At 36.5% G+C, this 21113-nt stretch overlaps 2 protein-coding genes across 2 annotated transcripts in view; both read left to right on the forward strand.

The window, feature by feature from the left end:
• The window catches only part of LOC135685560 (peptidyl-prolyl cis-trans isomerase sig-7), a 43963-nt gene extending 23318 nt beyond the window's left edge, over window positions 1-20645 (forward strand). The window contains exons 9-13 of the mRNA XM_089112851.1: window positions 12610-12676; window positions 13371-13482; window positions 16206-16314; window positions 18287-18419; window positions 20010-20645. Coding sequence (XP_088968977.1) covers window positions 12610-12676; window positions 13371-13482; window positions 16206-16314; window positions 18287-18419; window positions 20010-20390 — 802 coding nt within the window. The 3' untranslated portion in view covers window positions 20391-20645. The remainder of the gene's footprint in view (window positions 1-12609; window positions 12677-13370; window positions 13483-16205; window positions 16315-18286; window positions 18420-20009) is intronic.
• LOC135685317 (potassium voltage-gated channel subfamily A member 1-like) lies at window positions 200-8497 on the forward strand. Its single transcript, XM_065201224.2, has one exon. The coding sequence runs from the start codon at window positions 7164-7166 to the stop codon at window positions 8340-8342; it is 1179 nt and encodes a 392-aa protein (XP_065057296.1). The 5' UTR covers window positions 200-7163; the 3' UTR covers window positions 8343-8497.
• Window positions 20646-21113: the final 468 nt, after the last annotated feature.

Genomic DNA, 21113 nt, shown 5'->3' on the forward strand with positions numbered 1-21113 from the left:
CAAGATAATGACTGCAAAAAACATTCTGAAATTCATTTTAAGATAATCTTAAGGGCGTGTTTGCCAAAATTTGCATCTTTCCGTTTTACCCTGAAAGCTTCATGGTCTTTAACAATTAATATTGGACAGTATTTAATGATCAAAATAATGATATATGATTAAATCGAAATTGTTCCAAACAAGAGTTATTTTTCAAGCGTATTTCCCACTGAAGAAAACAATTAAACTGGATAGAGAAAAAGAAAAAGAAAGAAAAGAAAAGAAAAGAAAGAAATGCAGAAAATAAACTTCAGTGATTAATTTACGGTTCTTTTATTTAGTTGAAGAAGTTATAATTATGTTGATATTATGAATGATTTGTCAATAGTGTAATCGGTCGACCGCTTGTATCTCCAGTTGCTGATATGAGATAGAAATTGTGATGTTCTTCTAGCTACTAAATTCACAGGCGTTTTCAGCAAAAATCGCTTAAGGGTCCCGCCCAAAAATAACCTTATTTCAACTTTAGGTATAGTCCAATTTTAAGGAACTCATGACCCAAGCCCGATGTTGGAAGTACACCTCGTTGTGCACCCCAAAGTTTCGTTGATCCCAAAGATCACAAAGTTGAGTGGCAAAGTTTCACAGTTCCAGAAACCTGGTTAAATGCAACATACACAATTTCATCATTTAATCCAGCTTATATTTCACAAAGTTTTGTAAATGGTATCTAACTGAAATACGATGAGTGGCCTTAATTAAATTTGAGTCCGATGATGACAACATGCTTCTGGTCATTTTGTAATGTTCAATGTAATCAGTGGTTTTTTTTGTACAATGTAGCGGAATTTTCATTTTCTGATGTCTTAGTGAAGGATTTCTGGCTGATGCTTATGTACATTCTATAAGCAGCCATAGATAGAAGAAAAATAACACGATTCCTATTGATTCAATGTGAAATAAATAAACCCCTTTTCTATTTCAAAGTATCTGTACTCTTCCACCAAAAAGGGCCTTTGTGACCTGTTACTAATCAATCCTTACGTTGACAGTGTTATTTTAGGCCTTCCTCGCGTCTTTTAATAGACATTTTGTATTAAAACTGTCGTCAGAATGACTATAAATGGATTACCATCAAGGTTTTGAACGTTCTACACTTCACCGTATACATATTTTGAGATATGTATGATTATTATTCCTGGTACGGGGTAAATATTAATGATTTTCGTTGACTTAAATGCCAAACACCTTCCCGGTGACTAGTATTTGCAACATCTCAAGACATTCTTGTAACAAGTCGGTAGCTCAAACAGGCTGCTTTTGTGACTGTTTTACCAGTCAGTCATTGTCTGTTACAGGTACTGCGTGCAAATCAAAATGATTGATTGTTTCGGCTGATTTATAGGTCGGACAATTCGACATGCCAAGCAAAGTGGTTATATTTCTGTCAGATATCTATAGCCACATTCACATATGCAACGCTACCCTACCATCTGCAGCTTCAGGCGCATGTAGTCTTGATCACTTAAAATCGTTTAAGATCACCTTGGATCCTTGAATCAAAATTGTTTCGGATCATAATCAACTTGAATCAAAGCTACCTTGAATCACAATCACCTTAGATCAAAATCAATTTAATCAATGTCACCCCGGATCATAATTGCTCTCGGTCATAATCAAATCATTATCTCTGTTGTGAATAACCGAATATGATAACAGTTATCATCGATTAATCGTTTTCAATGATCGCACATGCAGATCTTCTACACTGAAACATTACTATTCCCTGTTTCATCAGATTCCGATTAAAAAATATCTTTTACTTCCCAATCTTCCGTTATGTAGAGATCTTGAATGCCAGTGGACTAGGTATTTCTAGAGCTTAGGGTTACTCATTTCTATTCTTCAAGTGCTCCCTACATTTCTATTCTTCAAGTGGTCTCCACACTGAAGTTAGGTGTCATTGAAGATTGCCGGCTGCTGACTTTCTCGTGCAAAACCAATTCGGATTTCTTACACGCATGAATTTTAATGTTACGTCATGTAACACATCAAAGAAGGTCTGACATTTTTTAATAGACAGTATTGTTCTTTGTGGCTCATCTTATATATATCTTTGAACCAAATGGTAGTGAACTTATTGATATATTTTTTGCAAACCTTTTGAAGCTGCAGACCTGTTGCAGCAGATAATGTAGTCTACTTCTTTGATGTTTATTCATCTTAATGGAATTCACCTGGCCATAATTACGCTATCTTGAAATATGCACTCATCCTTTCTTCGTCGAAAAATTGTTCACTAAACTTGACGGTTTTTGGAGTCATGGGTCGTTAAGAAGCATCCAGGAAAGTAAAAACATCCTCTTTACCCACTCATCCTCTAATCTTTCTAGGCAGGATGGGTTAATAAAGAAAAATGAGAAGGAAGTGAGTTTGCTTTGAGCTTGGAGAGGGCCACGTCGTCCCTTTTCATCAGAAGATATTTAATCAAAAGTTGGTTCTTAAAGTATTTGAACACTGCAACTGCTACAGGCACTGTTTGCCCAGATATGAGCAACATGATCCCTGGTATAACATGTTTAAAAACTTTAAGAGAAGCAAGCTTGATAAATCACAATTGTGGCAATAAAAACACTAATGCTTTGTAATAAACACTTGGTCTTATAACTGTGAAAAATGGTAAGTATCTTTCCATTTTGCCTAATAATAAACGTTTTTCCTATTTCAATATATTTCTTCACTAAATCGAGAAAAATTATCATAAATGCGAATTGACGGTGCTGCCATCACCTTACTTTAAAAGGATTAAATTACTGAATTAAAGTGAGTCAGTTTAGGCTGTTCTCTTAATTTCTGCTCATCTTGTTAAACATATTTAATTCACTGTTTGATTTTCACCTCAAGCGCCATTTTTTTCAAGAGAATTAATCGTTATTAGAATACAGCAATGTTTGTATTTAGAAAGCGTCTGTGCTAAATTTTAAAAAAAATCACGCTGTTTTGTCTAGAGAAAAGTGTTTAGGATAAGCTTATAATCAGCCGTCTTTTTATTTGAATTTTGATGAGAGGCAGTGCTGCAGACAATGCTTTCCCAAGTTCGCAAGAATACGAATATTGCTTCAAATAATTTGCCTTCCATTTTGATTCCATCCTTTTGTTCACTTTAACCTACTAAACTTGAGATCTCAAATAAGACTGTTTAGAAGCCTATTCAAAAGCGATTGCAGCTTTATCAAGAAACTTTTCATACTTATAGCTTCTCGCAAGTCATAATGATGAAAAATGTCGTTTTTTGTTTTTGATAGCATTTACTCTTTGATGCGCATCGTTTACGTTCCGTAATAGTAGGCTGAGAGCCTCTAGGGTTTTTTGTTAATATCCTTTTTTTTATGAACCATACAGGTTTTGATAATGCATAATTTTTGGATATTTTGAAGCTTGAGTGCTCTAAATGATGCTCTAATTTCAACAATGACTTTTCTACAACCAGAATCTATAGATTGTTTCTAAAATGTTGCTAAAACTATGAAATAACAGTTACGAATGACGTCTTTCGAGACATGGTCTATTGGCTGACCAAATCTGCTAGATTTTGTTAACATGAGAGTAAATTTTCTAAAAAACTTTCATCTTTTCTTCTAATTTTATTTCCTGAGACAGGACGTGTTCTTATTGTCTGGCAAATCGTGTCACAGTGTCTTTAGAAAGTAGTCAAAGTCATTTTGTAAAAGGGCCGATGAAATGGTGATAGTTGCATCCAACTTTGATCCGTTAAACTTAATTTTCAGTGTTTGTTAAGACCCCAGCACTGTGTTAAATCCCTAAATTGTCATAGGCAGTTGCTGCATAACCTCATCTTGGTAGATCTAAAAAAGATTTAATTGACAAGAATGGATGGAATTACCAAGCAGTCACTCACGGACGAGGATATAAACAGGAACGCCAGAGAGCTCTAAAATGCTAGGTCATTTTCATTAATACAGCAATCTTCGAGGCTGTATAAGAATTCCAAAACAATTGCTAAAACTCCAAAAGCTTGGTTGGTTCGGTCGGAGCGTTAGCAGTAGATTTTGTGACCATCTGAATGAGGCAATGCAATATCGAGGCTACTTGAAAAATAAACCGGAAACATCAAATCACTGACAATGATCATGTAATCAACACTTTTCATGTTTTGCTTCAAGCTTTTCCCTGGCTTTGCTCCCCTCCACTCCAATTCCCATCTTCAGCATAAAGGTGTGACGGCGCAGCTACTCAAGTTGTTTTGTTTTTAACAACTTTGCAATCATTAGCTGAATGATAAAAATTTTCCTTTTCTCCTGGTTCTTGCCATTTTCATTAGTTTTGCTTTGTAATTTGCCGTCTTTATTCGATTTGACATCTGCGATGCCTTTGTTTTTTATTTTACTATATGTAATGAATTGCATATTTTTATAAATATTTTTTTCGGCTAGCCTTAGGTTTGCCTTCAATAGCTGATATACCGTTGCTAATTATCAGCAGTCGATTGTAGTTGAAGGCTATTTTGATAACCTTTTATGTTAATTCTTCCTATGATATTTATAAAAAACTGAAATAAACTTAAGAAACCAGGCTTTGTACGTAGCTCCCGTTCGACATCCAAAAGTGATATCAGCGAGATTCCCAAATCAGTTTTCTGTGGCAGAACGTCAATAGCAGAAATGCGAGAAATGCGTTGAATCAATCGAGTTGATTAATACAGCATTTAGATTACACATGGGAATATACATGCTAGCGACCGGCTGGAGGAATGAGTAGCCAGCGATGAACCTGAGAAGTTGATTTCTCCAAGTATATGAAAAAGTGCGAATTAAATATTAATTTATGTATTACACAGTGTATGTGTGAATTTTAAAAGTAAAATCCACGAAAGAGCGCCGACGATTAATGTTCAGTTGAAAGAGAGTAGAATGGTTGAATGCCTTGAAAATCTTCCCGTGGTATCACAAACTGTAATTCCTTCTTTTTTACTTGCAATCGCCCTGTTCACCGCTTAGTTCTTTTTGAAACCATTCCAGCTTGGTGTCATCCTTTTGGAGCAGGTATTTAAAGCATCGTTTAGAGTACGCACCATTTCAATCAGAAAGATTTTTCGGGTATCAACGGAAAGAGAAGTTGTTGTACTGTGTTTATTGTAACGGCAAAAGAACTCTTGGAGAAGGTTGACACGCAAGCCTGTGTTTGGATGCAATATCTGGATATGAAATTTGTGACAACACATTGGCAAAGGAAAGAAACTTAAATTTAATATTTTTCAATCGCAGTTCAGTAGGCTAGCGAAATTTAGAGGATATGCTGGCATTGAAAAATGTAAACTCATTTTCTGTTAAAAGTTTTGTGTGAATAGTTACTTGTGGTAACTGTTGCTAAGATTTTCACTGAGGCTGTTTAAACCTCTTAAATATACAATGTTGGTGATGTAAATGGATGCAATTAGCCTGGATTCTATAGAATTTATTCTACTCGGGCCATCACTACTGTAGAAAAGAAATCTTTGCAATCCTTTTCGCGTGCTCCGTTGATACAGATATTTCTGTTTCTTTGGCAATGTTTTCCTGCAGCAATTAAATTTCAAGCACGGAAGACAAAGAAAGAAAATCGAAGAATAAATTGTTGTTGTTTGGTTTGAAACTCGTTCTTTGTTCTGTTGTAGTTTTTTGTTCAAATACCTTCATTTGAACAAAAATTCAACTCTTGTTTGCAAAGAACAAATTCAATATTTTACAACTATTGGAATGATGTGTGGACTATTAATTTAGCTGTTTGCCTACTTTGGTTTTGAATTACCAAACGCTCAAGATGGTCTCTCCGCTTCAAATTTAATTGAAACTCACTTCTGTGCGTTGTTTTTTTCTGGATATAGCCTAAACAGGTGGTCGTGCATTAACGATGGATGTTTTCAGGTGAATTATCAAATGGTTTTTTAGAAATATATTTCAAAAAGACGGATGTTACCACGCTTTCTTGAATTATGTCGCGATGTTCGTGAAGAGTGTTAACCAACAATTTTTCATCTTTTAGCTATGTTCTTAGATATTTTCAGTTCCATAATGGATAACTGATGCTGAATGCATGTGATTTTCAGATTGCATTGTTTTGATATCTTGATTTAAGTTTATTTGGTTGGAAAGACTGACTTAATGGATTGTTACGGAACTCTTCCTCTTATGGACTGAAAAGGATTGATTCAAGCTGTTTACGTAATTCTGTATGAATATGGAACCGAAAAAGTAGCTTTTTGAAGAACTGTTCCGGGCAGTCAACAGCTCAGCAACTGGACTGGCGTCAATATTTGGTTTGTACGTCGATGACCTGTTTTGGCTTATGAAACACTACTAGGATTCCGGTTGGGATTATAGCTTTATCCTGTGAATATTAAACTTCATGTGAAACACTGCTGGGATTCCGGTTGGGATTATAGCTTTATCTAGTGAATATCAAACCTCATATGAAACACTGTTGGGATTTCCGTTGGGAAGATAGCTTTATCCAGTGAATATCAAACCTCATGTGAAACACTACTGGGATTCCGGCTGGGATTATAGCTTTATCCTGTGAATATCAAACTTCATGTGAAACACTGCTGGGATTCTGGTTGGGATTATAGCTTTATCCAGTGAATATGAAACCTCACTTGTAATACTGCGGGGTCAGTTGATCTCATTAACTGAAACTGATAGCAAATATACGCCAAAAGCCACTTGTTGTGGGCTGTTCTCGAATGGGAAATGCAGTTCCTCGTTTGGTTATCGATCTTCATGCTGAAATTCTTGTGATATATTAGGAGTTTTGTTTAATTGGCAAGTGATGTTGATAGGTCGGCAGTTAAATGATCTGTGCTTATTGTTTTGTGTTACGTCACGTGCTCGTTATCAGACTCGGTTAATTCATTTTCACGCGTGATGTAGATTTAAAATGGCTTTTTCGATCGCTACAACATCGTTTATTGGTAATAGAAATTCGACCTAGACAATGAATGGACTTGACTTGTCTATGCAGCCACATTAACACAAAGCTACATTTACAATAACTGACATTTTGAAATGGAGGGTATGCTGAAGTTATTTACAATCTAAAAGCCAATTTCTATTCACTGTAGTGTTCATCGAATGTTTTTAGCCAATAACAACCCGCCGTAAATGGTTAATTGATCGATTTCTTCGATGGAAGTAGACGCTTTTGACTACAAAAACTTTGCTGAATTGAGCGTGAATTCTCAGGTCAAAATGAATAGCAATAGGGTACAAATAAGTGTGCGTGGCGTGTATTACGAGACTCTTGAATCGACATTACGACGGTTTCCAACAACTCTTCTCGGTTCGCGAAGCAAACGCAAGGCTCTGCCAACAACCAGTGCTGATATGATTGTGCTACATTGCAGCGCAATTTCGTTCGATGCGATACTGTTTTACTACCAATCAAATGGCATTCTAACGCGACCTCCTTCATTGCCAGCGGCGGATTTCGAGGAAACCTGTCGATATTTCGACATCCCAGAAAAAGATATTCGAAAAATGAAAGAGCGAGAAGGTCTAGTCTTGGAAGATGTAACACCGATTTACGAATTCACGTGCAACACTCAAGAGGTTATTTGGCAGTTTTTGGAGAACCCCCAATCGTCAAAGCAAGCTGCTGTGTATGCGACTGTGGTTTACATTCTAATTTTTGTGTCTGTTTTGCTAGGCTGTTTTCAGACTCTCCCACATTTGAGTTTTAAGAGCGAGCTGTTCTCAATCGATTTCTTCCTAAATGTATTCTTCCTGGTTGAGCTGTTTCTAAGATTTTTTGTCACGCCAGTCAAATTTCGCTTCTTTGTTTCGACAATTAACTTGATTGACATCATCTCAGTGCTTCCTTACATTGTGGTCCAGTTTCTCGCTGATCATTCGTCGATGACATTTTTACAAACTGTCAGAGCGTTTCGGGTTCTACGCCTTCTTCGTGTAAGGCGACAGTCACAAAGACTTCAAGTAGTTTTTCGAATTTTATCAGATTGCCTTGTTGACGTTATAACTATGGTGTTAGCTGTTGCAATGTCATCTTTGGCTTATGCAAGTCTAGTGTATTATGCAGAACAGTCAGTGTCAATGGATACCCCTTTTAAAAGCATTCCTGATTCAGTCTGGTGGGCAATTCAGACTATAATTCCGCTTGGTTATGGAGATATTGTCCCTAGAACTCCTCCAGGAAAATTTGCTGCCGGTATGGTCTGTGTTTTGGCAGCTTTTAGTTTCACTGTTCCAGTCCTTTTTCTTGGTGGAAAGTTCCTTTCGTTATATTCACGAAGCTTTGGGATGACATTAGGGAATGATTTCAAAGGCATTGACTCGGATCAGCAGTAATACATTTAATTAGAAACTAGACAGAATACAACGTAAGATGAATTATTATACTTGAATATACTACGATATGTATATCATGCTAAAATTGCTTCATGTCATGCAGAATCTTCTACAGTTTGGACAGACGATGTTGAATTTTCACCTCTCGCCCTTTCACCCTCTCTCTTTCATCCTCTCTCTTTGATTGCCTCGACTCCCGCCCCCCCCCCCATGCTCATGTATTTGCTATTAAGTTACTTAAGCAGCATCATTGAATGTTTTAAAAGATGGTTGCACGTGGGACTATGTATGCATACTACATGGTATATGCTTGGGCATTGTCTCAACAGCTCTGTCCAAGATTGTAGCTCGTTTTTCCAATAAAGCTATTAGACTGGTAGGAAACTCTTTTAATGGGGGCATGTTTAATAACCTAGCAACTAAGCAGTCTTTTTGCATCTATCTTACCCTTGGCAAACATCCGTCTCAGTTTTCTTATGACTATGGTTCACTGGTCTGTTACCACTTTCTCTAACTGTGCATGCTGTAAACAATATCAAGGATCTGCTTTTAAAAATCTTTTTATGCAAAGATGCATTTTCATTTTCTTGTTTTGGATTGCATATTTCATGATTTTCTGTTTTACTCTATAAAAAATAGGATGGGATTTTTGCGTAGTACAGTAGACTCCGGTTATAGTCACATGAAAAATTGTGACTGTTAACGAAGTGTGACTGTAAACGGAGTTAAATGGAAAAGTTTGCACATTGGGGTCTAAATTTTATGTGACTGTAACCAGAAGTGTGACTGTAAGCAAAGTGACTGTAAGAGGAGTCGATTGTACTGTGTTGCAATCCGTTTTCTTGCGCCGCAATGGAGTTGCCTTGGTTATGTACTGTGGCCAAAATCCGTCAACAATTACTTTGTCAACAAGACATTTATGCTTAAGTTTTTGTCAATTATTGAATCTGCAGACAATACGCCCGTTCTGACCCCTTTCATGAAGTTTTCGTTACAAAGAGTGGTGTTTTTGATGTATTTTGTATGGTATTATATTGCATTCCATTCTCTGTATTGTATTTTATTTTGGTTTTATTTATTTTATTTTATTTTATAGCTATCTTATTTTATTTATTTTATTTTATAGCTATCTTATTTTATCAAATTTTATTTATTTCATTTTATTTAATTTATTTTTTGTATCGCATTGCATTTTATTACATTTCATTGCATTGAATATTGTTTCTCCAGAGATTCCTTTAGTAAAATCATTTATGCGCATGACATTTTCTGTCTAAAAACCAAGCTACTAAAACTTTATCACTAGAATTATTTACTAGAGATGCTAAGCTAAAAGTGTATGCTACCTGGCAAGAACCTTATCCTTTAATTATTTTTGGCATGCTTTGATTAGCTTCCAGCCTAAAAATCACTGCTCTTTGAAAAGCAATTTTTTCAAATCGCTGTTCAGCCAGTAATTACTCTGATGGTTCCCTGCGTGGTTGGAATAATCTGGTCCTAAACTTAAGCTTTGCTAAATATGAATCTCAAGTAGGTTTTCTATGAACTGCAGTTTCTAGAGCCCTTTTTATCTCGTTAGTATTTGTATATTGCTTCCGAATGTAGTTTTTAGGACTCTCAGAAGAGGTGCTTATCGAGCAGTGCCCTGGTCCCTCCTCTCGATGTTACCACACATTTCGATTCCTACGCCTGGAATTGAAAAAAGCGACGTATTAATTTTATCAAAATTCCTCTATAACAGTTCCCTTGTGTCTTAAAGGCTTTATAAGTTCGAGAATCTTTCTATATAGTGGCAATATATGTTAACCCGGAATTAACATGTTTTCCACGACTAAACTATTTTATTAGCAACCAACCTTAATTGCATGATGCCTTATGCATGACAATTAAAGCCTACCAACCTTATTAATCATCTTTTTGAAATGCCACCGTAGGCAATAATTTGTATAGTCGCTGTGACTATCTCGGGCCAGAATTTGAATCGAAACAGCAGGGAAATTGTTGATAATAGGCAATAAGCTGTGTTAGATGGTTCTTCGTATGAAGGAGTGACAAATCCAGAAGGTCCTGAATGGTCGTACTTAAACGGCTCTTTTGTCAGTAAGCTATCATCACAATTGAGTGTTCTTTAACATTTTTGACATCATATTTAAGACAATATCCGAAAAGCACGCCCTGTGCTAAAGATTTCCTGATGACCTCGTTTTGTCGGTCGTTACGCCTTTAGTAACCATCAGTAACCACCTGAGAACTTTACAGGAAAATGGTCCTACCTAAATTAAGCCTATATTGTTGCCAGAGTATATGATGGCGTATTATTTGTAAAATGTCTGTATGTATAGCGCTATTTATTACAAAGTCCATGAAATAAAATTTCGAAAGTTTTATTATGATTGTTATCATTTTTATTGAAACTTAATCGTTGGGTGAAACCGACTAGAATAACTATATCGCTGTAGATATGAAAATATTATGTTTCTTGTTTAGAATGAATATCAAGAAAATTTCTTTTGTTATGATAACCCCACGTTTCGTAAAGATATGAAACCTCATGCATTAGATGAGTTTTAGTTCAGGGGATTTTTAGATTGTGAGATCTTCGAAGATTTAAAGCACATAAATATTTAAATGAAATTAAACAACATCCTCGTGTTCATAAGTCCAGAGGGCTTTCGCTTAAAGAAAGATTTAATTTTGCATAGTTTAAAATCTTTGTTATGCTAAAGAAAAGAAATATTTATTTCATTTTTTCTCATTGTTTACCTCTGCACCCGGAGTTATTTGTAAAAGCGATGTCAAATTGTCAGAAAACTGACCTTTGATGTTCGTGTGTTTCTACTTAAAGAGCTTTGTGCCAATTAAGTAATGATTCGTCAGAGTGGCCTCTTTTATGTTGATGACGTTTTTGCATTGATGTCTGCTGTCAGTCTATAGCTGCTTAATTTTACGTCCGGTCAGTCTTCAAATTCGTTGCTTTTCTTTCTGAAAGAATTATAGCTGAACACCCCCAATGAATGCGCAGATTTGGTCTCTGGATTCCAGCTCCCTTCTCGTGTTGAGGACTTTTGTCCCAATTTTTCATCGAAATTTTGCGAGGATGATATTTGTTGTGGTGAAAGTCTAATTCCAGATACAATTAGCTGATAGATTATTTAAAGTCCTTTTCAAGCCAAATCCAGCCTGAATTTAATGTGATCTATATCTTCCACGTTTCGTTGGTTTGTTTAGAGAAATCTCCTCGGTTGTCATGAAAAGGAATCATGTTCTAAGTATCAACATTTTAAATGGCGAAAACATAACCAACATAAAGATTCGATTTCAGTGTTCAGATCGATTCCAGTCTCATAACTTCAGCTTCCGGATTCTGAATAACATTTTAGATTTTCAACAAATGCTTCACGTGACGTGTGATGCCTCGTGATTATCAGAAATGACGTCATCACGTTATAGGCTTAAGGCAACTTCAAAGGTAGGCCTACAACACGTGGTACGAACGCTCAGCCCTTTTATTTAAGAAATAATGCCTACAGCCAAGCTTGGCAATTTTTACCGTTTCTTTGCCTAATTTGCGAAAATGATCTGCTGTTTAGCGACCACATTGACAAGTAATAATTATTGTCAGTCCCCGATATTAACAAAACTACATGTCAATGGTAAAATCCTGGCTTAACTTGCAATAGGTCTGAATGCGATTCTCCTTCGCAGCTCCAGAGAGTGAACAATTCATGTAGAACTTTTCTATATAACGGGCACATATGCGGCAGATCTACTTTTGTTTCTGAGAGATGCCCGTTGCAGGGGGGATGCCCGTTGCAGGGGGGATGTCCGTTGTAGAGATGTTTCGATTGTTGGGTGTTGTTCGTTAAGTCCATTTAGGATGTTAAATATATTCGTATGGAGCTGGACTTTCTCTGCATATATCTGTGGTCAGATCCCAGGCCTTTATTTTGTCTGTAAAAACAGTATGCATGTTGTCTGTATAAAACTATATAATCTAAGAGATATTTCGCTCTTAATAATGTTATCAAATTTTCACTAAATATCAATGTTGACATTTCTGAGAGTAACGCAATAAATTTGTGAATAAGAAACTAGATCTTTGTTTTACATTACGAGTGCATTTGACAATAAAATCGTGTTTTCTGCGACTATATCTTCTGAATAACTACCAGATATAAAAAAGCCGCCCTCAATTGCAGTCCTACAACACATCTTTACAATTGCAGATCCGTGCAAACATCAATTCAGATTTCATTGATTTTTGCAGTTGCGAAATTATACGAGACCACAAAACTGGGGATTCGTTGTGCTATGGTTTCATAGAATTTTCAAAGGTATTGCTTTGTTTCAATTCACTACTTTCTAAGAAGATCTATTTTTTAAACAAATTATCGTGGAAATATTCTGTCATTTTGTTTATTGGCATGAATTCACGATAGTTGATTTCCAGAAAAGCCAGCCAATTTTTGCTTGTGATCTCCTCAAGATTTTTGTAAAAGCAAAATACAAACACATCGAAATAAATTTTGTCTAGCTTGCTGAACAAGCTGATCAAATACAGCTATTCATCCTATTGTCAGCAGATAGCAACTTTTGTAAGTCAAAATGCAGACCACTTAGTATATTCGGAGAACGCAAGTTGGCTGAAATTTCTTGGACCTGGTTCTTTTGACTAGTTTTCTAGAACTGTGTTTGATTTTTAATTTTTAATGTTTAATTTATAGGATCCCTAATGATCCCTGTACTGTAAGCTAGTATAATTTCTGCCATTCCCAATACAGGCATTTTGATTTTTACATGTAAATTATTGAGATTATCTGATCTCCGGATTTCTTCACTTACGGTGTGGCTCTAGGTTCTCTCTTGATGAACTACTCTTTCACTTAAATCATGCCTCCGCGCTAAAATATCGGATGAATCTCCTCCAAGAAGCTATGGAGCTATTAACTACCAATGTTAAGTTTTTTGTGTAGAATTGACGATGATAAAGTCATGGAATTACATTATGTGAAATTTCATACATTGCAGGTTGAAGAATGCGAAAAGGCCTATTTCAAAATGGAAAATGTATTGATTGATGACCGAAGAATTCATATTGATTTTTGTCAGTCAATTACAAAGAGCAAGTGGATTCGTTCAGGTGATGAGTTTTTGATATCTTTAAAACAATGTCGATAACAGTTGTCTCTAAGTGATGCCAACAATTGTATGTAGGCTGTTTTCGATAGGAATTGCTGACAGGGATGCCTTCTCTATCTCGTATCGAGCAAGGGGCGGTTCCAGAGCAAACTTGGAGGATGGGCAGTTGGTAGTGGGGGCGCTGAAAAATTGACGAGGAGGGAACTCTGTATACAACAATTTCAGGTCCATTTTCGAAATAAACAACACAACTTTGAAGTAATCCTTGAAGCAAATTAACCTGTTGGTCTAAGAATCTTTTCATCTGATTCTCATTCTTCAAAAGGGGCGGACAATTCGAAAAAAGGGGCACCATACTTGCTTCAACTCGTCGAGGGAGGGGCAACTGCCCCTAGTTGCCCCCCTTAAATCCGCCACTGTATCGAGCCAACATGGTACTCTTTTGCCGATGGGCAACCTCTATGACTTAAGATTGGCATCAAGAGCTTTTGTTCCTCGAAATGCCCTTATTCTTTTTCATGATTTTCATAGAGAAATTTTGCATCATTCCCAAAGAAACGGTTAGCTGTAGAAATTTTAACTATTATCAAAGTTGAAGCCTATTTAGAGTTGATGTTTATTAAGCATGACAAATCAACTGGGAATATTTCTTTTCTGGTTCTGTCTCCATCTTTACATGGTACTTGCTTTCCGTCTGTCCTTTTCTCCGTCTGTCAATCTCTCACTTATAATTTTTTTCTATTGACCGGAATGTTTTCATCCGACCTAGACAAAATATTTTGTACCAAAACTGTTTTTTCTCTCGAAAAATATTTTACTAACATGATTTAATCTGGTTGAAATGTTGATACAACATCATTTTATAGAATTTGTGGACAAAAAAATTAGATTATCCAGACTCCCTCTTTGGTCCTCTATTGTTGACGATTTTCTTCAGTGATATCACTGATTGATAATGCTATGATGATGTAATATGTGGATGACTTTTTTGTTAATGAAACATTGTTATATTTGCAGTTTTTCATGATGTTACAGGCATATTGACTTGTATATTTACACGATTTAAATGACTTAAAAATGTATTATATATTATTATTAAATGTATTATTATGTATTATAACTTAAAAATGATTGTTTTGGTTTTTTTCAAAAATGTCAGTAACTCTTTGCTTCTTGTACAAACTAGTAGCTGCAAGATCAAACCTCGAATAAATTGCACAAGATTTTTATCACAATTTTGGTTAAACCTTGAATTACTATTTTTGCGTGATCATCTGGTGTATTAACGGTCGCGTGGCTTTGCAGCTGGAAATGTTGCATATTCATTCATGGTTTAATATTCTAATAATACAGAAATATAGCACAACCGTGGTTTCAACTTCAAGGTCAAATTAAATAACTCAACCACATATAAATCCAATTCCAGTATATGTTCGCCCTTTGAACAGTCGTCCGTTGAATTATGCATCTGAAAATACAATATACTAGTGATGCCGCTGCATCAGTGATACTGATGGTCAGAAATTGCTCACACGTCAACATTTCATCGACTTTCTTCTTTTCTATTCTTGGTACTTTGCATGTTTTTCCATACTTAGATTACCAACCAAGTGATGTAGATAAAGAGGGGGGTCAGAAGGGGCGAAAAAACCCCTGTAAAGCTAAGCTGTTATTTTTTCGGAAAGTTTTTGTTCTTGTCAAAAGTATAACATGGTTGTTTTTTTATCTAATTGTTAAATTTGAGAGGAAAGGTTTTGACGGTGAATATAACGATTTCTGTTATTGTTTTCAATCAGACTGGAAATATCTTTCAATAAGGTATTCTACTAAAAAAATGCCTTTTTAGAGAAGAAGAACAGAAAAATCTGTTTTGTTTGACCTATTTTCTCAAGGTGGAACTTCGCGTACCTTTTTGCCCATGCATGCTGTTGCTGATTTTTAGACCTATCTAAAACCGGGTCAATTTCATTGGCGCTACAACTCAGTCCATTTTTTAAAGCTAAAACCTGCCGTGTTACGCATTATTCCACTCTTCATGCTTGTTTTCCTGGTTTAACCAGCAGAGCAGCGGGTGATTCTACTCGTCTATATTTTCTCCTGTACATTTTCTCTTGCACATTAAGAAAACAATGTCTCTATGTTGTCGAGTCTACTGTTGGTTTCGAGTGTGCGCAGTCGTTGCCTTGAAACGTTTATAAAGTTGGTTAAAAAGAGGAAACAGGGAAGTCAGTTGTGCCGACCTTTCTGTATGTGTGCTTGTTTGTTTGACCAGGCATCGACAGAATACCTGGAAATGCTAAAGTTGCTATACTGTGCAAAGAAACGACTCTTGTCATGAAATGTCATGAAGAAAGTAGCGACTCTTGCAATAAGAAAATTATGATATGTTTTGTTTTCGAAGCAAATACTGAAATAACTTTTATTTGATGACGTATTAAAGGCCATTGACAGATTAAGCCATCTTTCAATTCAAATGGACCAATCAGTGAGTTTGATTCCACTCACCCGCTTGTTGATTGGCTAATATTGGTTGACAGACGGTTTAAGGCACTTTTATATCTGTCGATTTCCTTCAATGTAACCGTAAGTTCATATAACTGCTAGTGAACTGCCTGTTTCAGAGAGATTCGAAATTTTCAGAGAGATAAATATTTGAATGAAAAGGGTTTACATTAATATTTTAATATCACCTTGTTTTGATATGCTTATGTGCTTCTTTTCCAGGGTTAAAAGGCAAATACTCATTCAATACGAACGGAAGTCAGGAGAAGGACACCCCAGCCAGAGCAAAGGCTAAAGTGTTAGAGATCAGAGATAAAAGGGGACGAGACAAGTATCTTTTTCTCTGTTTCTCTGATTGATTGAGTTGAGCTCGTTTGTTCGAGCAAAGTATTACTTTTCGGTTTTTTTCAAAAATGAATTAAGCCCAAATTATCTGTGAAAGCTCGAATCTAGGAAATTAAGTATATGATGCGTCGTAAAGGTATTGCAATAACATTTTAAACTTGGAATAGAAATATGCAAAAGCTTAGTCGTAAATCGGATATGTTCCGAGGATAATGGTGCGAAACATATGCCTGCTTTCTTAATTATTCAGAGCTCAAAATATTTTTTGCGAAACGAGTCTATATTTTGCTACTTTTAGGCGGTTTTGCTTCATGGATAATCCAATTCCGCCCTAAATTTGCAAAGTTGTTCGTGTTTTACAGGCTGCGTTCTCTTGTTTTATTGTGTTTGACGCACAGATGTCGTTGAATCTGCTGGAATACCTGAGTGATTCGGTTGTTTTTCTGACTGATTGTTTTTCAAAATGATTGGAAAAGCAGCGAAATGTTCTGAGAGACGCGAACATGTGCGGAATCTTCGGAGAAGGGTTTATTGCATATTCTTGTCGCCTTTGCCCGCATTTAAGAAACGATTTTCGCGTTGAAATGAGGAAAGGAACGAAGACAGCGCAGACACTGGATACAATATTGGTGATAGACATTAATCACTAGTTACTGCCGTGCCCAGGGCCTTTAGAAGCATCTTACACTTGGGGTGGGGCACAGCACTTTGAGGGCGCTTTCTTTATTAGAAAGCAATAGATGAATATGCGATGCACAGCTTAAAAAGCTAACTTTCTATCTGGGATCATTTGAAAGGGAAGCTCTTGACCTGGAAGGGCATTTTGACTGCAGTATATTTAAACTCGTTGTCTTGGGGGAAACAAAGCTAAAAGGGAACTTTCTAAAAGGTTCTTTTTCGTTTACTTGCCCCCAGTGCCCACGGTCCTTACGTCACTGACGGCGCTTTTTCTACTACCTGTGCTACATTGCTTCTTTGGGGAATTTTTCAGTATGTTGATAAGCTCAACTTTTGATGAGAACTGGGATAAAAAAATTCGAATGGGGGGGGGGTGCTATGAAAGATAAATGGAGCAAATAAGGAAGAAATATTAAAAATTAGCTATAGTATTTTTAAATTTACAGATATTTAAGTTATCTGTGTTCAGTGTGCTAAACATTGTTAATTTTTGTAGAATGCCCACTTTAAATATGTGTAATTGTTTTTATCATCATTACCCCTGAGTGATATCTTTGGTGTAGGATAATGGAATCTTTCAGGGACGCTAGAGCATAAAGTTAGGGAGTAGATCCGTTTCTTCTTGATATAAAGCCAAATTGATGCTTTTTGTGTCTGTTTTTCCCTGGACGTTTTGCTTTGCCTTTTGCTGTGAAAGGCTACTAACATATCTAATTTTGTTACCCTATGTTTGTTTGATATGGAGAAACAAGTGGTTGGTGACACTGAAGGGGAACTTTATATGAAAGAGCTTTGGAAGAGAAGAATGATATTTCACAAGCATTACATTATGTAGACCAACAATCCTTGCCAAAAGTCTTGGTACACCAAGCTAAAATTTTGCATAACTTCAGTAGCATCCCCCTCTCCCCCTTGAAACAATGTTGAAAAACGACAATTTCGAAGCTTGAAATTCGTCCAATGTCAGTTTATCAGCTAGGGTAAGTAATAGGCTTTTCAGCCAACATTGTTTTTGGGGGGAGGGGGGATATTTTTTGTATCTTACAGCCGGAAACCTTTATTTCTTTAAAATCTTTCATTAGTCGCAGGGTGTTCCAAGGACTTTTGTCAAGGATTGAAGATCGTCACAAGTGGAGACCATCTGCCAGCAGTGGCATGACGGGCTAAGATGACGGGCTTAGGCAACGGAATAACATGGAAAGAGGTGTTTCTTTTGTGATTGTCTTTACAAAATAGAGCTATTGTTCCAATGGTGTTTTGTTTCTTTAACTACATTCAAGATACGAAATGGTTTTCGAAAGTGATGAAGAACGAGCTGGTTCAAAAACATCTAGGCGTAAAGATAAGTATGAAGGGAAGGAGAAATTCCAAAAACGAGATCATGAAGAACATAGTCGTGATAAAGAGTCTAAGGTAAGAGTGACTGTTACCTGTGAAACTTCATACGCTGTAAAAAGGATACACATGATTATGTATTTAAAATGTTATTGGAATAATTGATTTGGATAAATATGATAATGTAATTAGAATTAATTTGAATGAATTTTTTAGATAAGGAACGAAGGCTGCAGCTAATCAAGAATTCGTGATGCGAAAAAATAAAGCTTCTAATGTAAAATAACCCTGCCAACAGCAATCAATTAAGACTGCTTGGATCTTATCGGACTATCTATAGCAGGGGTCGGCAACCTTTATAAAACAGGGGGCCAAAAATGATTTCTGCCATGCATACCAGGGCCGCAACTCAAAATACAGTATAATTCTAAATTCTAATATATACCAATTTTACCTAACTGCTAATCTTATCAATAAAATTGTATTTATCGGTAAATTTACTGTAACGTGGAAGCAGTTCGTAAATACAAAGATAGATGTAAAGTACATGTTCACTGTTCAGTATGTTATGTTACAAAAAGCTAATGAACTTGGTGCTGCATGTCCTTGGCCAACTTCTCAATATTTGGCAGAATTGTTTATGTTGACAGCCGAATGTTTATGTTGATAGTCATTCGAGATCGCAGTCGACTCTTCGCTTACTTCATCTTTGAGAAGAGTTTTTCGCAAAGGTAAGAAGTACTCCCAAACATGCAACACATCTTCTTGGCATGCTGCACCAGACCTTGATATGAACCATCATCCACCATGGAGATACTCCATATAAAACGGGATTATCTGAGTGTCTTTGTATTTCTGTTTCAATTCACTGGTACCCTGCAGCTCAATCAACTCCATTTGAAGATGGAAAGTGAACCAAGTTCCCTTGATTCAGCTAAGTTTTCTAAAGATGTTGCATAAGCAGGAACGTGACAACATGTTCGTACATGACATTCACAAATTGACCATGACCTTGAAGCTTCTTGTTCAGCTTGTTCGAGTGACTAGTAAGTAATGTTAACGAGGAATGCTAATCTAGACAAGAATCTAGCATCACTGAATCCGAGCCGACACTCGTGCATTGGGCCAAATTATTTACAGATTAACAGGGGCCTTCCGGGCCACACAAAAGTACCTTGCGGGCCGCATGTGGCCCGCGGGCCGCGGGTTGCCGACCCCTGATCTATAGAATTAACTGTTGCTTCTGAGATTATCGATTGAGTATTAACTACTGCTTGTTTATCAGCCTGATTTATTATCACGTTTTCAAAAATTCACAAGGCAACTGCTCGACAAGTCAATACTATTTAAAATATTTCTAGATCACACATATTGACGAACAATCAGTACTTATGACCACGCCTGTACTAAACCCCTTGCTCTCACCCTTCCTCCCATCCCCCTGCCTGCGTCATCTGTCAACCCTGTTATTTTCACCGTTTGTTCTCTAAGAATATTAGTTTCTTTCCCATATCTAAACCGCCTCTCTTGACTCTTTTTACTTTTAGCTCTTACCTCTATGAAATTATTGTTGGTGCTACAATTTTGGCCTTTATTAGTCGAAATCTGTTTTGTTACAGCCGTTTTTAATTACAAAATACTTAATTTATTGCACGATATATTCTACAGTACCGGGGTGGTAATCGATCGTCATCAGAGGAGAGACCCGCGAAGAAAGAGAAGAAGATAACCCGAGCCAGAAGTGAATCATCCGAAGATGATCGAAGGAGAAGAAAAGAACGCCCGAAAAAATGCGAGAAAGATACTGGAAGGCATCGATATAGTGATAACGTTAGTGCGTCCGACGATGAAAGAAAACGGACGCTTGTTAGGAAGGAGCGTAGGCCTAGAGACAGGAGGAGTAGCTCAGACGATGGCAGAAGAGCTGTTCATAACAAAAGGAAGAAGGAGCGCAAGAAGGAAAAGAAACGCTCATACTCTTCGAGTTCCGACGATCTACAGCATGGTCATAAAAGAAAATCCAGTCATGGAAGCAAGTCGAGGCGATGAGATATATCGGGTGCTGCGCAAGCTATCATTACATCAAGTACTTCTTACTTGATCAGATTGTTGTTTACACAAACCCAGTGGCCTGGGAACCAAATTATGATCAACCCCTTCCAGCGTCACCCGAACATTTTGATCTTCCATTGTGCCATCCAAGCAACATATCCAAGCGACAATCTGTCACTTCTAATGTTTCTGTCACTGTGATATTAAAATGGCGTTCTCTCGTAGGTTTTGGAAAGTTTTCTAGAGTTCGTCTGCAACGTAGTTTTTCTGTCAGATAATCCTACCTGAATATGCTTTTTGCAATTTGTTTTAGATGCAGGCTCCTTTGATGAATACTGCCAGTTTCCAATAAGTTTTCAATTTTAGGAAGATGGAACTTATATGAATGCTATTAATCTTATTTTCCAAATTTCTATCGTGAAACAATCCAAACTTTGACATTAATGATATAATAACAAAAGTAGTTCAAGCATATCGGGCTTCATGAAAACGTAGAGACAGTAAGTGCAAACACAGCGCTACCTTTAGATTTTAATTGTTTTAATAGTGTTTCTGTAGCAGCTGTTTTGGAGAAGCTTGAGACTTTCTATCTAGAATTCTTTTGTGGGCTTATTTTAGTGTTTTATGTGTATATAAGCTTTTGTCAAACAACTTTATTTTCTGGAGAGATTTCAACTTGGAAAAGTTCTCATTGAACGTCAAAAGCCGAATACCGTATTT

Source organism: Rhopilema esculentum, chromosome 15, assembly GCF_057945365.1.
Source record: "Rhopilema esculentum isolate cy_ngs chromosome 15, ASM5794536v1, whole genome shotgun sequence".
Classification (NCBI taxonomy): domain Eukaryota; kingdom Metazoa; phylum Cnidaria; class Scyphozoa; order Rhizostomeae; family Rhizostomatidae; genus Rhopilema; species Rhopilema esculentum.